Source organism: Paroedura picta, chromosome 9, assembly GCF_049243985.1.
Source record: "Paroedura picta isolate Pp20150507F chromosome 9, Ppicta_v3.0, whole genome shotgun sequence".
NCBI classification, from domain to species: Eukaryota; Metazoa; Chordata; class Lepidosauria; order Squamata; family Gekkonidae; genus Paroedura; species Paroedura picta.
In genome coordinates, this window is record NC_135377.1 from 67,635,950 (window position 1) to 67,654,443 (window position 18,494).

General features: G+C 43.9%; 1 protein-coding gene across 8 annotated transcripts in view; it reads left to right on the top strand.

The window, feature by feature from the left end:
- Nucleotides 1–17,926, top strand: part of HIVEP1 (HIVEP zinc finger 1) — a 102,597-nt gene extending 84,671 nt beyond the window's left edge. For all 8 annotated transcript variants that reach the window (XM_077353207.1, XM_077353209.1, XM_077353210.1 and 5 more), the window contains 5 exons: nucleotides 547–677; nucleotides 1,731–1,906; nucleotides 5,197–5,298; nucleotides 15,091–15,614; nucleotides 16,109–17,926. In XM_077353207.1, coding sequence (XP_077209322.1) covers nucleotides 547–677; nucleotides 1,731–1,906; nucleotides 5,197–5,298; nucleotides 15,091–15,614; nucleotides 16,109–17,299 — 2,124 coding nt within the window. In that variant the 3' untranslated portion in view covers nucleotides 17,300–17,926. The remainder of the gene's footprint in view (nucleotides 1–546; nucleotides 678–1,730; nucleotides 1,907–5,196; nucleotides 5,299–15,090; nucleotides 15,615–16,108) is intronic.
- The last annotated feature ends 568 nt before the right edge of the window (nucleotides 17,927–18,494 follow it).

Here is an 18,494-nt window from a genome sequence, read left to right on the forward strand (position 1 = left end):
GTCTTCTCCATGCAAACTAGTTGTATGTCATCATGAATAAGGCCTGGTGGTAGGATGGGTTGCTGCAGTGATGTCAACAGGTGTGGTTAAATGCTCCTCTGTGTATGGGGGTGGGGATATCTCAGAAGATAGAAAATGTACTCCGCAGAAGGAAAAGTAAGGATTGGGAAGAACTTTTGTGTGTTTTTGCCTTAGACCATTTTTGTTGCCATATTAGGCAGATTCCGTTCACATGGTTTTTGAGTTTTGTCATCCTAGTCTTCCAACATTGTTTATTGGAGGTGTTTGCTGTATGATTGAATTGCCTAACTGCCTGCTTGTCTACCTTCCTTTCTCTCTTTCTCCCTCCCCTCCCCTCCTTCCTTCCTTCCTTCCTTCCTTCCTTCCTTCCTTCCTTCCTTCCTTCCTTCCTTCCTTCCTTCCTTCCTTCCTTCCTTTTGTAATTTGCCTAGAGTTTCAGTGAGACCAACAGGCTATAAATGGAGCAAATACATAAACATGTCAAAAAATAAATAATTTATGCACATCTTTCCATGTTTCTTTCAGCGGGCATTAGTTAAACAAAAGGCAGCAAGGGAACTGAGCAATAAAGAAAACTCTGAAGCAAGCATTGATCAAGATAATGAGACCTCTGCAGCCAAAAGTGAGCCAAGAAGAGTTAAGATATTTGACGGAGGGTAAGTATTGTTTTATCCAGGCTAGCCCCATCTCATCGGATCTCAGAGGCTAAATACTGGTTAGTATTTGGATGGGAGACCACTCAAAAAGTCCAGGGTTGCTAGTCAAAGGCAGCCACTGGCAAGCCACCTCTGACTATCTCTTGCCTTAAAAACCCTACACGGACTCTGTAAGTCAGCTGGGACCTGACAGCAAAACCCCATGTATATGTTTGTTTGTTTTTTCTTCCAGAAAAGTACTATAGGTGGGGATAATGTGGTTAGGCAGGGAGGTCATTGCATTCCCAATATTCCAGCATCCCAAAATCATTTGGGTAGATTATGGTTGCAATCCTAAAAACACTCTCTGAGGTAAGCCCCACTGAATAAAAATTGGATGTCCTTCTGAGTAGACCTACTTAAGGTTGTTCCCTAAGTGACCCCATTTGTTCCAAAAAACAGTCGTTCCCCCCCCCCCCCAATCCTCAGCCGGGAAGGTTTTTCCCATTGTTCCCATTATTTTCTCCCCCAGTGTTTGAGCACATAATTTCTGAGATCCGAGCACTTGGAGTAGGACATCCCCATTTCTTCACAAGGCTGATTTCCTACCCGACTATCTTCCTGTGCATATTTATTAAAATTGTGCCACTAGGTGGCTCAAACAGCCTGACAAAGTGATCCTGTATGCAGAGAGTTTTTTGTACACCATGGACACTGCTGTCTTGTCCCGTCTCTCCCTCCCTCCCCCCTGAGTTGTCAATGAAAGGGTGATAATAATTAGTTCAGCCGTCTTGGCGCTAGAGCCAATCAGTAATTCCTCCCACTTCAAAAGCTGCCACATGAAGACATACTTGATGACCTTTCTCGAAGTGGCCTGTATCTTTCTACCCAAATCATACGGAATAAGTGAAGGATCCTTAAACAACAAGACTTGGTGTGCAGATAATTTTGGGGGAGGGATTAAGAATATGTGATCAGGATTATTTTCAACCGTTCTTGGAATTTCTGGTATTACTCTTGTACCCAGAAGTTTATTGTGTAAAGTGAGAGCTTTTGGGTTACTTTGCTCTTTAGGTACAAGTCCAATGAAGAATATGTCTATGTTCGTGGTCGAGGAAGAGGAAAATATATATGTGAAGAGTGTGGAATACGCTGTAAAAAGCCTAGTATGTTGAAGAAGCATATTCGCACCCATACGGATGTCCGCCCGTATCATTGCAACTACTGCAATTTTTCCTTCAAGACTAAAGGTAATGAGTTTGACATAGCTCTTGGCCGCCGTTTGACTACCCCTGGTTTAGACCGATGTGGCTCTCTGGAAGCTTTACCTGCTCTTGGTCAGTGGCTTTCTTTCCAGTAAGGAAGGAGGAAGATATGGGAAACTGAATTGTTGATTTGCTGCTATTTATTTAATAAATAATAATAGGCAGGGAGATCCCACTTTAGTTGTACTTCCTTCGTTAAGTGGTTCTACACCTCTTTTTTAAAGGACATTTTCATCTGCACTGGCAAACAGTGTCTCCAATTATAATCCCCACTTTCCAGTTTTATTTCTGTACAGAAAACAAAACAAAGCCAGGGCATAAAACATTTACTATTGGAGTGATTCGTTGTCCCGTGTTATTGTGGCAAGAATGTCCCTGAACGACACGAGCCTGCCTTATACTGAACCAGGATAACAAAGTAGAATTACCCATGGGAGGACATGTGCAAACAAGGCAAAAAGAAAAAGGGGGTGGTGGTGGTAACTCAATAAATCCTTTAAGTATCAGAAAGATTGTATATTTCAATTGGAGGTCAACATTAAGCAAGAACAGTTTCTTGTCTTCAGAATGTTTAATAAGCACCATAAAAAAGTTAATATCCCAGGTAATAGCTAGTTTCATTAGACTTCCTCAGTTTTATAATAATAATTGTATGCAACCAGAAAATTCAAGTACAGCTCAAAGTCTCTGAGGTAGAGGTTGATCTAAGAGACTCTGAGCTCTGCTTGAATTTTAAGGTTGCACACAGTTACTATTACGCAACTGAGGAAGTCCAACAATGAAACTAGCTATTACCTGGGATACTACACTTGGTCGTTTTTGGTGATGATTATTAAACATTCTGAAGACAAGAAACTTTTTTTCTTGCTTAATGTTGACCTCCACACTGGCAAAGCCTCTCCAGGACAAAAGCCTTTCACCTCTAGACTGGCAGAGCCTCTCCAGGGTAGAGGCCTTTCACATCATCTACTACCTGGTTTCTTTAACTGGGAATGCTGGGGATTGAAGTTGAGTTACAGTTTTCACTGAGTTACAGCTTCTCCTATCTTCCTGCTTGATTTTTTGTGAGGCCAACCTGATCCATGTAAGCATTGAAGTGAAGTGTTACAGTTGTATGTAGTCTGGACCTAACCAGACTGGAGAACGTTTACTTCCGCACAGACAGGTGCTAGGAGTAAAAATAACCCCAAATGCCCACAGTGTTTAGTAATGATAGACTTGTTTGTTATTTTTCTAATGTCTTGAGTTAAAAGTCATACAAACTGTCTCATGAAACACTCTTGCTACCACAAACATAGATTTTCTTGGGGACAGAATTCGGAATTGAACTGGGGCTAGTAAATATACCCAATATATATGATTATATAAAGGGTTTTTTTTACTCATTTTTCTTAATCTAGTTAGCCGCCAGCCAGATTTTTAATACCCCATATAAGTGAAATGAAATGTGTAATAGAGTCTAGAGGATTTTTTTTAATCACCTCTTCAAACTTGATTCTTGCAACATGTGTTGCATTCTGTAATTAAGATCACTTTGGCACTAGCGAAATCATTTTGGAAATAGATCATTTTAAAGAGGGTATAACATAATCTATATACTGGCCATTGCCTCATTAGTAACCTTTGCTATTGAAAATAGTATTGACTGTGGTGGATTATTTTGTTTACTGAATTAAATATATACTTTTCATTTGGTGTGTCCCACAAAATCCATTCAGATACCCAATTTCTCTTGGGCCATGCATGTTGGTTCTTTTCCATGGCCAATGGTTTGATCCTATATAGCAGTGGTCCCCAACCCACAGTCCTGGGACCGGGACTGGTCCGTAGATCAGTCGGTACCAGGCTGCGGCCCCTCTTCGTTCTCCTCCCCAGCTGCTGCCTCAGGGGCTGCCCTGCCACTCTGCCACCGGCTCACCTTTGGTGCTCTCCAGCAGCCGCAGTGACTGGGGCTCCCCATCGGTGTGGCACTGCACAGCTGCTGCTGGCAGCACCCTCCAGTGGGCAGCGGGAAGTCAGGGGCGCTGGCAGGAAAGCAAGCAGAGCAGGTGCTCAGGCGGTGGCGACGTCCCTCAGCAAAAGACTACCCCCCCCCCCAGGCCTCAGTAAAATTGTCAAGCATTGACTGGACCCCGGTGATAAAAAGGTTGGGGACCACTGCTGTATAGCATTACTCCAGTCTAAATTCAATGAAATGAATGCACTTAGGTTGGAGTAACTTTGTATAAGATTGTACTCTGGAAAACCGAAAGTCTTTTTTTTTAAAGAGAGACCAACTTTTCTCAGGGGTGGTCAAACTGTGACTCTCCAGATGTCCTTGCACTACAATTACCATGAGCGTCTGTCAGCACATAGTCCATCTTTCTCACTGAGACACAAGGCAGATTACAAAATTTTTAATGAGTGCAATAAAAATCATAATACATGCACTGGACGATGCAATAAAACAGCCTAAGAATTTTGCAGACATTAAAACTGCAGCCCTAGTCACTTTACAGAAATGCCCTCCAGGAGAGGTTTGCTGAATGATGAAGTGTTCTTGAGTTCTAGCCTGACTCTAAATATTAAACTTATTTAGAAATAACCAGGGGTGGGGGGCATTTTCAGGATGTCATTCATGCTAGCACCTATACAGAATTAAATTTTCTTCATGCCAACAGCAGTATTTTCATATTCCATATTCCTTTTGATTGCTTCTTACATTATTCAAATACAGTGTAATATAATAACCTCTGAATTCTATATGATACAAGTAAGCGTGTATCACGACATGATTTGCTCCTGTAATTATTGAATTATTAGTTATGAGCAATGCAACGAAAATATTTTATCGAAATCGTTTAGGCAGAATAACGCAGAAAGCAATATCTGTTGTTCCACAGTCTTGTCTAAATTCTGGCTGAGCTCAATCTTGCTTTCCTTATGTTTGTAGAATAACAAAATTGATGTTGGAGCCCTGGGGGAGAGGGCAAAAGTCATTTACTGAATTCCAGCACAGTAGTTCAATAACTTACTGTGGAGCTGCCAGGCCAAGATATCAAATATATAAAACCATTCAGGGTAGCTATTGTATCCCACAAGAGAAGCCGAAGTCTCTGAACTGTATCAGTTCTTTGTACGTTTTCTCACCATTCTAGAATATACCCATGAAAAATGCAATATGTTGGTCCAACGTGCGGCCTTGGAGATGCGTTTGTTGACCACCGTGTTCCTTTGTGGCTGCGCATACCTTTCGAATCATAAAGCAATGCATTGTTGTTTGTTTGTTTCTTAAGGAAACTTGACAAAACATATGAAGTCCAAGGCACATAGCAAGAAATGTATGGATCTGGGGGTCTCCGTTGGATTAATAGATGACCCGGATGGAGAAGAATGCGGTAAAGATGTTTAAAATGAGCTTTGGGGATGCAGTACTTGTCTTTACTTTTATATCCTTCATAGTTTGCTTGTTCTTCTTAACACATATTTTTTGGCTCTTTTGTGGAATAGGCCTGCTTGGATAAGAGTGTGTGTGCATACGTGTGCATTGTGAGAGCCTAAAGGGGTCTCCTTCTCAGACATCTTCTGTTGTCCCTTTTGTACATAGTTTATTTATGCAACCTTTAGCACACCCCTTGTTAGGTGACTGTGGGAGGTCAGAGGGACCTGGCCATCTTGGTACCTTGGGAGATATATGGGTTAGGGCGGGTTATGGGATTTTATGGAATTTATATTGTTATGTAACCCACCTTGAGTCTTCGGAGGGTGGCGGGCTATAATTTTAATAAATAAATAAATAATAAAAATAAAATTCACTTGTTTAAAACGCTTATTGGGCTGCTGTCCTTACAGATTTCTGTGGACCCAAGGAAAGCTGTAACGATAAAAAAACAGTACATAAATATAATTATGAAAATAACAAAATTAAAACCACCATGGGGGGGGGAGTTTTAAAAATAAACTTCCATCAGAGAATTGCTATCTATTGTAGATGATTCACCAGTGGCACTTAACGCTGCACAAATTGTCAAAAATGTATGGAAGCTATAATGATTCTTGTTCCTACCGTTGGCTTGCAAAAGTTGACTATATACCGGGGTGACCAGAATGCGGCTCTCCAGATGTCCATGGACTACAATTCCCATAAACCCCTGCAACTACCATGGCTCATGGTAATTGCAGTCCATGAACATCTGGAGAGCCACAGTTTGGCCACTCCTGCTATATACATATGAGGAGGCTGTGGACAAAGGCAAAAAACAAGATTGGTTTTTAGTGATGGAGATTATGTGGGAAAGTTTGAATGTAGAAGTTCCCTGTTCTCCAGATGTTATTTCGATAAGTGATGAGTCCATGCTTTCAAAAACACACACAATATAATCCCGCATTTGACAACAGTGAGAATTCTGTATTCCCAACACTGGAAAAAGAATACCATGGATTATGAAGTATAAAGACACTTACATGTTTATCAGATTGACTGCTGTTTATCGGATGTTTACCAGATTGACTGCTGTCAACAAAGGGGGTGATCTGGCTCAATTAAGTAGGGCTTGGTAATCTCCCTCCCTCCCAAATCAATCAATAGTTATATATCAATATATAGGTCAGTCTTTGTGTTTGATATGTTTTTATATTTTGTAATATAAATGAGCAAAATTGTAAATGAATTAAAATACATGCTCGGTTAAAATAATATAGGTGCCCAACAATTATTCACCAACATAATTATATAAAGCAGGGGTAGTCAAACAGCGGCCCTCCAGATGTCCATGAACTACAATTCCCATGAGCCCCCTGCCAGCATTCGCTGGCAGGGGGCTCCTGGGAATTGTAGTTCATGGACATCTGGAGGGCCTCAGTTTGACTACCCCTGATATAAAGGATTTTAGGGCATTAAAAAGATAAGGATCAGAAGGACTTGATGGCATGAGGGGTGTGGGATGAACTCCCTCACTAGTCTGTCACCCCAATGGCCTCTGCTTTCCATTGCTTCCCCCTCCCCATTATTCTGACCCCACTTGCTGGCCCTGTTTTCCCATCCCATCCCTTCCTCCTGCCTACTTATTTGGGTTCCCCCCAGACCCCTCTTTTGGTTCTTCCCACCCACCCTCAGGCCAGTTGATGGAGTGGAAGGTTCAGGGGAGAATGCACCAGTCCTGAGAGGTCAGCTGGCAGTGTTGGGGAACTTCATCTGAGCAGCCCTGCACTCGTGGACTCACAGCTCTGACACTGCCCCCTGGCCTTCTCCGTTTAAGGGCACCACTTCCCCATTCAGTGAAGCTCTGTGTCTAGAACTGGGACCTTTCCTAACATGATTCACAGTTGAGTTAGGCGCCATTTTGGGTTGCTAGAACCCATGGAAGATGCTGGCCAAATGGTCATTGTATGTGTGTGTTTTAGTTTTTCATGATTTTAAATACTAAATTTTAAATACTAAATACGTTTTCTGGAAATGGGAAGGTAGATTGCCAGGGAGCTCTATTGAATGGCTGTTTGGGATGTGTATGCTAGGACAAAGATTAGCATTAGATACACATTGGTATGCAAAAGCTAGATGCTAATATGCATAGTAAAATGACCTTTCTTTTAACTTAATAATGAAATTAATTGTATATTATTGTTATTTTCTCAGTCTCTGCTCTAAGCTGGCACCCCCACCCCTTCCTTTTGAACATTGTTCTGATAGGTTCAATAATTGATCAGATTGTGAGGGGGCAGAAAGACAAACATGGTTACGTTTATTGAAAGAAACAGAAAAGGGTAAAAGATTAATGTACTTTCTCATAGCTGGCACCCGAGAGCAGAGTAAATGAATCAACCTGAATCCAATTCTGTAAGATGTGAGGGAAATGGCTTGGCTGCCTTCAGTTGATACAACTTCACAACTTTCCGTTTTTTAATAGAGAAAATTGAATTAGTTCTTACTGATAGAAATGAAAGGGCAAGACCAGTCTCTGTTATTTGAAAAGGGATGGATCCTTCATTTAGATAGGCAGCACCACTAAGAAAGGAACAAACCAGGGAAATGGATGAGGAAGGAAAGGAGGAGCAGAGAACTGGGACTAACTGGGACTGGACCTTACAAGGTCAGAGGTCCTTAGCTGGACATTCCTTTCCCCATCAGTGTTCTAATTTTTTTCATGCAGTAGCTGTTTGTCAGTTGTCATGTCTATGAGAGCCAGGCTGTAATCTGGAGAACTGGGTTTGATTCCCCACTTGAACCCCATTTTGGTTTTTGTTCTTTAAACTTAGCCTGTTCAAAAAGCAGATTAGGGACCTTCCTCTTTATCTTGATGTTTTTAGAAAGGAGAATTGCACTAAGGTACGACTTAGTGCAAATTGTCAGGGAGACTCAGCATCTTCTTTTTGCAGTATTTGCTAGGATACCTGAGGTTTAAAATAGGTAGACAAACGTTAGTTTGAAAACCATAAATGATGGCCCACTTTTATTATTATTATTATATTATTATTATATTTTGATTTATTCCCCGCCACTTCCTAATCATGGTGGGTTACAGAGTCTTATAAAACTCCCATTAAAGGTAAAGGTATCCCCTGTGCAAGCACTGAGTCATGTCTGACCCTTGGGGTGACGCCCTCTAGCGTTTTCATGGCAGACTCAATACGGGGTGGTTTGCCAGTGCCTTCCCCAGTCATTACCGTTTACCCCCCAGCAAGCTGGGTACTCATTTTACCGACCTCGGAAGGATGGAAGGCTGAGTCAACCTTGATCCGGCTGCTGGGATTGAACTCCCAACCTCATGGGCAAAGCTTTCAGGCGGCTGCCTTACCACTCTGCGCCACAAGAGGCTCTTAAAACTCCCATTAAAAAGACAAAAAAAATCCAACATGGCGGAAAAACCCCTACCCATCCCTTACCACAAGAGGAGTGAGGAAGGAGGTTGACGATGTACTACTTATACCCTGGGGGGGGGGGCATTGATCTATACCACCAACCCCAGCCTTAACCATAGACCCGGAGGAAGAGCTCTGTCTTGCAGGCCCTGCGGAACACCGAAAGCAACCGCAGGGCCTGTAGCTCACCCGAGAGCTCATTCCACCAGGTTGGGGCCAGGACCAAAAAGGCCCTGGCCCTGGTTGAGGCTAGACACGCTTCCTTGGGGCCAGGAACTTTGGGGGTTTCTCAAAGCCTGAAGAATGTTTCAGAGGTTTTCCAGTGGTAAAAAAAAAAAAATTGAGAAAGGCTGCCGTAGGGCCTCTGTTAATTTCTCCAGACTTCTCCCCAGAGAAACAGAAAATTAGGTGGATTGTGGCAGTGCTCTTTGTTTGCATTCGCCATCAGTTGGGCATTAGCGCATATCACTTAGTTTGACCTTCTGTGTTCCCAGCCACCATTGTAGCTTTCATCTCCTGGTCCAAGGAATGCCCTTTTCACTGAAAATGCAGGTCTACAATGTTTGGAATGCGGTTTTCTGAACAGAGTTGTCAGACCAAGCAAAGCATTTAGCATGACGTACGGCAACTCAGGGATATCAGTTTTCAGTGCCCTGGCTGTAGTTTTCATTGTAAATTCCTCTTAATTAGATGACTGGTGCTCCAGTGTGAAGTACCTTTATTTGGAAAAAAGGCCTGTTTTTACCATTGAAACTTGCTTCCCTAAAAGTGTATTTTAGGTTCTCAACACAAAGGTCATTTACCAGTGAAACCTGTTTCCTTATACATATGAAACTGAAGAGCCTTTGTTGGGTCCTTAGAGATCCCCTCCGTGGCTTGTAGCACCCTCCTCACTGGTTATTGAAACTTTTCGAAGTAAGTCTGGAGAAAGGGGATGACCTTCCAAAATCTGTTGCAGCAATGTGTTCTGCCGTCTGTTCTCCCCTTGGCCAATAGCGTTGGCTGCACAGGTGACCAGAAGTGTGGAAGATATACAGCTTGTAGAAGAAGAAGAAGAAGAGTTGGTTCTTGTATGCTGCTTTTCTCTACCCAAAGGAGTCTCACAACGGCTTACATTTGCCTTCCGTTTGCTCTCCCCACAACAGACACCCTGTGAGGTGGGTGAGGCTGAGAGAGCCCTGATATTACTGAAGAAGAAGAAGTTTGTACTTATATGCCACTTTTCTCTACCCGAAGGAGTCTCAAAGTGGGTGAGGCTGAGAGAGCCCTGAGAAAACTGTGACTGGCCCAAGGTCACTCACCAGGCTGCATGTGGAGGAGTAGGGAATGAAACCCAGTTCACCAGGTTAGAGGCTGCCACTCTTAACCACTACACCAAGTTGGTAACACTGGTGAAAAGATTTTGATGGCATATTTGTATCTCTGGAGCAGCTTATGAATAGATCGGTGTCCAGTTAAAATCTCCAGAAAAACAACCCTAAAATAACAGTAGCTAAACTAAAGACGTGCTAAATGTGACTTCGGGTCAAAAGCTCCCAACAGTTTCCACAGCAATACGCACTGGCAGCGCATGCTGACTCCCCCACTGAGTCGGTTATGCGGGGAGATTCCGTCTACTTACTGGCTGCTCCTCTCTATCAGTGGCTGATTTGCACCGTGCCGATCTCTGCAGAGGTCTTTCTCTGCCAGCTGGGAGTTGTTTGAGCAGCTCTTTAGGCACCTCGAAAAGGGAAAGAAGAGGGACTTGGCAGCCAGCACGCCCTGTGCTTGCCTAACATTTCAGGACAAACATCAAAGCTCCTTTTCATATCTGGAAGCTCTCAGGTTTTACCAGGATGTGCTTTCCCAGCAGATGTCAGTGTTAGTCTGCGAGGCCATAAAGAAGAGGAGAGGTTGCAGCTGCCAAAGGGAAATAAATGTAAAGTCAAGCTGGTGAACGCAGGTGTAATCTTCAGCATTTCCTGGATATATAAGAGACACGTACGAAAATAGCATTCTGTTGAAATCTGTTTCCCATATGAATATTAGTTTCAAAGTGGTCCATGTGCTAGTGGAATCCCATGCGTAAGAAACCTATCCCTGGTTTTTAAAATGGAATCGCGCCTTACTGCTTATGATACCTCATTGCTTGCAGTCAGCTAAATCTGGCATTTCCTCCATCTCTCACCACAGGAGGTGTTCCCGGTTGCAGTTGCTATTGCTAGGGGAGCTTTTAGAACTACCTACCCCAGTTCTGTGGACCTGCTTCTCTGGAAATGTCTCAGTACCACCAGCACTGCCGCTTACATGGAAGTGTGCTAGGTTTTGAACATAATAAAACATGTAACATGGTGGCTAGCTATATAATCTTATGTCCAAAACCTAGCACACTTCCATTTAATAGGACGGAATGATAACACATAAGGTTGGAAATTTTCGAACAGAGGCTGGAGAGCCATCTGACGGAGAGGCTGATTCTGCGAAGGTTCAAAGGGGTGGCAGGTTGCAGTGGATGAGCGATAGGGATGTGAGTGTCCTGCATAATGCAGGGGGTGGGACTAGATGACCCATAAGGTCCCTTCCAACTCTCTGTGATTCTATGATTCTAAGATGTTTCCTGGCTGCTTTTTTATTTGTATGTGGTCTAAGCACCGGGTGGGTCTGTGGCACCATTGCCTGATAGTCTGAAGAATCAACATTGTGATTTCCTTCTGTCAGCCAGTCTGTCTGCAGTTATTCTCTTCTTTTGTCAAACGAGAGTGAAATCGGTCTGGGTCCTTGCATTTGACATTTCCCGACCCTAAAGATATTCTTAGGCCTTCAATGGAGGCATACAGTTGAGCCATCAGACACCATTTCCCAGATTTGGTTTCCACTTTAAAGATTTCTTTTATAAACAGCGTGGCATAATTCCCAGTGTTCCCAAATCCACCCTAACTCCATGAGAAATAGCAGGAAAAGCATTAGGGAATGATGTGTGGGTGTATATGTTTGTGTGTGTGTGTGTGTGTGTGTGTGTGTGTGAGAGAGAGAGAGAGAGAGAGAGAGAGAGAGAGAGAGAGAGAGAGAGAGAGAGATCGTGATCCTAGTTTGTTTCCCGATCTGAAATGCATGTGTTGCTAATGCTTTGTTGATGGTATTAAACAGGCACATTTAAATGCTGCTCAAAAGGGTATTTTGAGAATGCCTCCAGCACTATTATTAGCAGCTTATTATAGACATTAGCAGAAACACCTGCAGCTAGATGAGAGCTTTCCTGAATCTTACCATTGGTGACTGGATAGGATTATCATAATATTCAGAAATTTTCTTTTCAGATTTTTTTCTTTTCTGATACTTGCAGTTAATAACACACCTAAGGGTCCTTTTGGGTCACTTGTTCATTTGCGCTGTGTCGTTTTTTCCTCCCTGAATCAGTCACACTATTAGTTGTTGTGTGGAATAAAATCCAGGTATCGTTTCAGCCAGTTTGCTCATGGGTTGTCATTGTTTGCCGCACGCCATCCTTTACGTCCGCCCATGGAGCTGCACAATGACAATAAAGAGAAACAGAAATCAAGGGGCAGCTTAACAATTTAACAGAGTTTATTCCACATAAGCTCTCAGGAGTCAAACAGCATTTTTTTTCCCAAACACACGCAGGAAGCTTATGCTGGAATAAACTTTGTTAGTCACACAAAATACCTTTATTGGCATAGAATCATAGAATTGGAAGGGGCCACACAGGCCATCTAGTCCAACCCCCTGCTCAACACAGGTTCAGCCCAAAGCATCCAAGGCATAAAGCAGATTAGCCAAGAGATAGCCAAGATAAATCAGTCAGGTTGAATTTAAAAACTGAAGACAGAAATTCAGCCATAATAAAAGTGACATCGGCATCCTTATCACTCAATAAAAATTGGCAGATCAGGTCGTTTGAATGGTTTCTCCATTTCGGTATAAAAGGTATAATATGCCTTTGCTGGACAATAAACAAGGGACAATCCAGTAAGATATGTTAAATAGTGTCAGGAGAATTTGATTCATGAGAGCATAGTCTTGATTTTCCACTGCTTGGTTTTCTCTTTCAGTCTCCTGCAGCAAGTAACACAACTATTTGGTTGATTATAGCAGTCTGTGTTATATGGGCCATGGCTTGGAACACACCCGTGAGCGCCCTTTGGATCACTGGTTTGTCACTGGCAGTATTGTCTATTCCAGGGGTAGTCAAACTGCGGCCCTCCAGATGTCCATGGACTACAATTCCCATGAGCCCCTGCCAATGCTGGCAGGGGCTCATGGGAATTGTAGTCCATGGACATCTGGAGGGCCGCAGTTTGACTACCCCAGGGCAGCAGGTCGTAGGCGGTGGTCTGTCCTTTGTGCTCAGCCAAAGCTGTGATGCTTCTTCAATGGATGGTTTTAGATTGCCCAACTTCAAAGGGAACCGCATTTCAGTGCCATTTTTTTTTTCAAAACATCAGGTCAATTTCAGTCATCTGGAAGGAAGTGAGGTTTCTCATTAGGACTGAGTTAAAAGGTTAAAGAAATCAAGGTCTGAGCACATGCCTGCTACTGAACACTGACAGCATAGGTGTGGAAGGAGACGTCTGCTGGAAACATCTGAATCCAGTAAGATTTGCAGGGTAAAACTAGCCAGGAAAAAATTCAAAATGCCCATCGGAAGCCTATCACTTATTAAATATGATTAGTGGTTAAGAGTGGCAGACTCTAATCGAGATCCAGGTTTGATTTCCCACTCTTCCTCCATGTGCAGCCAGCTGGGTGGCCTAGGGCCTGCCACAGTTCTCCTAGAGTTCCGTCAGCTTCACCAACCTCACAGGGTCTCTGTTGTGGGGAGAGAAAGGGTAGGCCAATTGTAAGCCAGTCTGAGACTCCTTCGGGTGGTTAAAAAACGGACTACAAAAAACAGCTCTTCTTCTAGGGAAAACCATGGTGGCCAAACTGTGGCTCTCCAGATGTTTATGGACTACAGTTACCATGTGCCCCTGCCTTCCTGCACATGGTATTTGTAGTTCATGGACATCTGGAGAGCTACAGTTTGGCCACCCCTGTTCTAGAGGCTTTATTAGGGGTGGGGGAGCCTTGGCTTACTAAAATATTTGTGTGCATGCGTGTGAGAGTTGTTGCTATGTAATATTAGCCAAATACTTTTTACTCTTGCTAAGCAAGATCTGAAATGAAACTTGCAGCTTGAATAAGGTATTCAGGGTTCTTTGACAAAGTGCAGTTTTCAACTTTTAGAAGTTTTAAGGGAGACGGCATTAGTCCCCATTTTCTTAAAAGTTCAGCATCGGCAGCTGAGCATTGTGCAGACTGGAATATCATGTTTTAACTTTCCCCCTCCCACTACTCAAATAAGCATCCAGCCAAAAACTAAGAAGATTTCAGTCTTTACTGATTTCAGCAGGAATTTTAAGACAGGGTTTTTTAAAGGAAATCTGCAACCTCTTTAAGTAGTTAATAAGCACATCTGGCAAGGTTTTAGGTGTTTGAAACGAGTAAACAAAGATCAATATTAAAAAGTCAGTTCTTCTGGATGTCTCAATCCCAGTTGAATCAGTAAGCCAGGGCAATGCTTAAATAGTTTAGTGCAGGGCTGGCCAACCTGTGGCTTGCCAGGTGTCTATGAACTACAGTTCCCATGATCCCCTGCCAGCATGTAGTCTTATGTAATCGATGGACAACTGGAGAGCCACAGTTTGGTCTCTCCGAGCTTAATGGAAGAGCAGTTCAGGCCCCTCTCCTTCCCAAGTAGCCTGCAGGGTAAACTGTGCCCTCCAAGTCAACATCTCCCCCGGGATCTTCTTCTCCTGCAATAGAGTGGAAGACCATGCATACGTCAGCTGCTTACAAGTGCCCAGTTTGTGCAGTCTACTTGGTGGAGAGGACAGCCTCACACCACTGCCACCATGGCTTAATATGTGAACTGGTGTTGGATACAGATTTAAAATGATACAGGCTTAGGTCTCTTGCTGAGAAATTGCTTGCAAATGACAAAGTATTGCTAAATATAAAATACAGGGAGTCCAGGGACACCCTTAAGACCAACAAGCTTTTATTCAAGGGACAACTATATTTGCTGCTTCAGACCAACATAGTTGCACACCTAAACCTACGTAAATCACCTTGAGATCCATGATGTAAGAAGGGAAAGAAGCGAATGTAGTTCAGTGGGGAACATGAGCTGTAAGGTGCTAAAACAATGATCTCTTACATGCCTTCTATGGCACAAAAGAATATAACTAAAATCGGTTCATAGCACAAGCGTTGCATCGTTGCTTTCTCTGTGATATGGGGATATTAGGGATAGATTGCATATTAAATGCTTATTGTTCTTTCTTTCTTCCCAGGTGAGAAGCAGCGGTCGGGCTACGATCGGTCTGGGTTTGACGCGGAGGATTCAGATGTCCCCGACGATGACGACAACGACAACGAGGAGGAGGATGAAGACAGCCAAGCAGAATCGGTTTTGTCTGCCACGCCCTCGGTTTCCGCCAGCCCACAGCATCATCCCTCCAGAAACGTTTCTCAGGAGACCTCAAGTGCTGATGAAGATAACAGGATCGCAGATTGTTTTGCCGGCGTTCACACGGACTCTATGGACGGCCTCCCCAAAGCACTTCTCACCAAGATGACAGTACTTAGTTCGACCCCATCCGTAGGCAGCAGCTCAGGGCCACCAGGGGCATCCGTGTCCCATGAAGCAGGTGAAGGCCACATACACGTCCAGGAAACAAACACAGAGGCTGCTGGGCTCTCTGACCTGGGGGTTCCCAGGTCTCCGCCTCATCACATGTACGTGGACTATCCAGATGCCGAGGGAGCGTTAGGAACGTCTACTGGTGCTACTGTTGTTACAGCAGCAGTTTCCAAGGTAAGTGGAATCCGGGTGTGGGAAGAGGGGCAAAACATTCTTAGGTAAAGGACCCTTCAGGATTCATAAGCACCCTGCTTTGGAAAGGTTTCAGAGACGTTTCCAGTGCTTAAAAATTAGTTGCACTCTGATTAATTAGAACAAAGTTTGAGTCCAGTCTGGGTCTGAAGGCAGTGTGCTTGCACTCGAAAACTTATCTTTCCACCTTTCCCTATAATAAACCATGTACCCTGGTGGCAGACTTCTTTTATTTGTTTGTTTGTTTGTTTGTTTGTTTGTTTAAATCAAACCCTCCTCCTCCGGCACCACTCCCAACGTTTCCAGCCGTTTCCCAGCCCGGAGCTTGCAGCCCTACCTTTGTCTTACAAGGCAAAATCCAGCACGCAGACCTGGCTCTCCTATTGCGTAGGCCTGTCTCGTGTTTTAAAGAAACATTCGAGAATTTTTAACCTGATTGCAGTTTTTATCTGTTGCTTGTTCTTCCCTTGCACTAGAGCACAATCTGCACGAGACTTCCTTCCCCACCTGTGGATCGGAGTACACAAACCACAGTGGTGGCTCCTTCGGTGGCCTCACCTTACCCAGAGCTCCTCGAGCAGCAGCAGAAGCAGCAGCAGCAGCAGCAGCCCACGAATGCAGCGCCTCCCCAGGGCCACCTCTTCAGCCACCTCCCTTTGCACTCGCAGCAACAAGCCAAGACCCCCTACGGAATGATTCCCGTGGGAGGGATCCACGTGGTACCTGCCGGCTCGGCCACGTACTCAACGTTTCTTCCCATCCAGGCCGGGCCGGTGCAACTCACTATCCCTGCCGTTAGTGTGATCCACAGAACTGCCAGCGCTCTCGGCGATCCAGCCTGCGCGGTCTCCAGCACTGCAAATCGTCTCGGTATTGCCGAAGTGAACAGCGTTGTGCCCTGCATCCCCATTGGCCAAATAAACGTGCCGGGGATCCAGAGCCTGAGCGCCCCGCCCCTGCAGCCTCTTCCATCTCTGAGCATGGAGACGGTGAACATCTTGGGGCTGGCAAACACCAACATCACTCCACAACTACACCCTTCGGGGTTAACCCTCAACGCAGTAGGGCTGCAAGTGTTGACTGCCAACCCCCCCTCTCAGAGCGCCCCCAGCCCCCAGACGCACATTCCAGGTCTACAGATACTGAACATAGCACTGCCGACTTTGATTCCTTCGGTTAACCCCATAGCCACGGATGGGCAAGGCCTCCCAGAAACACCAGCTTCCAGTAACAAGGCCAGCAAAACTCACCAGGAGCGGAGCCCCGTAGCTTTTGTTGCCGACGAGTCCAGCCGGATCCCCAGCGCCCAGTCTCCTCAGGCGGTGCCCGCCAGCCAGCGGTACAAAGCAGAAAAGCTGTCCAAACTCGCTCCTCCAAGCGAATACCAACGACGCAATAGCTCGGATAAACCGGACCCAGAAAAGCCTGACTCAGAGAGTCATCATAAACCAAAGTGCAATATCAATTCTGTTCGGTTCGAACAGGCTTCGGTATCAGAGCCTCCCATGAAGGTGAATTCTGACGTTTTATCCGGTTCCCCTAACCGCCGAACTGTCTCTCCGGATAGACAAGCACTTAGGCGTAAAGGGTTGCCTGAGCGACAAAATACTGTGGAGTTTAGTGACAGCAGTAGTGATGATGAGGACAGACTTGTCATAGCTACCTAGGGGGGTTGGTTTTCTCTTGGGTTGCGTGTGTGTGTGTGTGTGTGTGTGTGTATGCGTGCGCACACGTGTGTGTGTGTTTGTTTTCCTTTTCTTTTTTTACGTAACACTTAACTAGGTTTCTTTGCAAACCTCCCTTTTACTTAAAGCACATTTTTTTCTGACACAAACTCATTACTAATCTTTGTGCAATCATGAACTTTTGACCAATAATTGTCGTTTCTTGTCAGCTCCGGCCATTTTTTTGTACATGTTGTATAGACAATTGTGCCTTTTTTTGGAGTTTTATGTTTAGAAAGGTTGTACAGATTGTCAAAATGATATATATATATTATATGTATATTAAAACCAAGTAGTTTCTTGTGTTTCGTAAGTAAAAAGCAAAACTTATGTCAGATGAAATAAATGATTAAATTATATGTTGCACTGTTAAATGTAAATTTTTATGGCTGTGGGGCGACGTTTGTGTGTACAGATTGAGTATGTAAAACTCCATATTTATTGTATCCATATTAGTCTTGGGGGAAAGGGTCTGTCCATCTTTCTTGTGTATGCCATTAGCTTTACACTTTAAAGAGAAGCTCGTATCTGTGTTATTGAATTATTTCAGTAAAATTTTTGTTTACAGACTTTACTGGTGCTGAAGTTGTGCCTTTTTATCTTAGAGTTGGAAGGGGCCAAGAAGGCCATCTAGTCCAAACCCCTGCTCGGTGCAGGAGGAGCCTAAATCATCCAGGATAAATGCCAGTCCAGCTGCTGCTTGAAGACTGCCAGTGAAGACTTTTGAAGAAAGCGAGCCAACAAGTTATATACATTTTCCCTTAAAGACCTCAGCCCTTCCGCATGTGACCTTTCCCCAACTCTTGGTACATATTAGAAATAAACTGCCTACTAAAGTGATTTTTGTTGAAGTTCTCTAACTCTTTTCCCCCCTGCTTGTGTAACCTAGATATAACCTTGGGTTATCACTGTCAGTAGTTGGTTTGGTTGGTTTGTGGATTTTTTTTTTTTTTACATTCACAGAGAACAAGTTGATCTTTTCAAAGTTTTGTAAGGCATAATTATCTTTAAAAGATACCTGTTGAGCATTATATTCTCAGTCGATCTATAAAATCAGATATCTTCCTTCCTTCCTTCCTTCCTTCCTTCCTTCCTTCCTTCCTTCCTTCCTTCCTTCCTTCCTTCCTTCCTTCCTTCC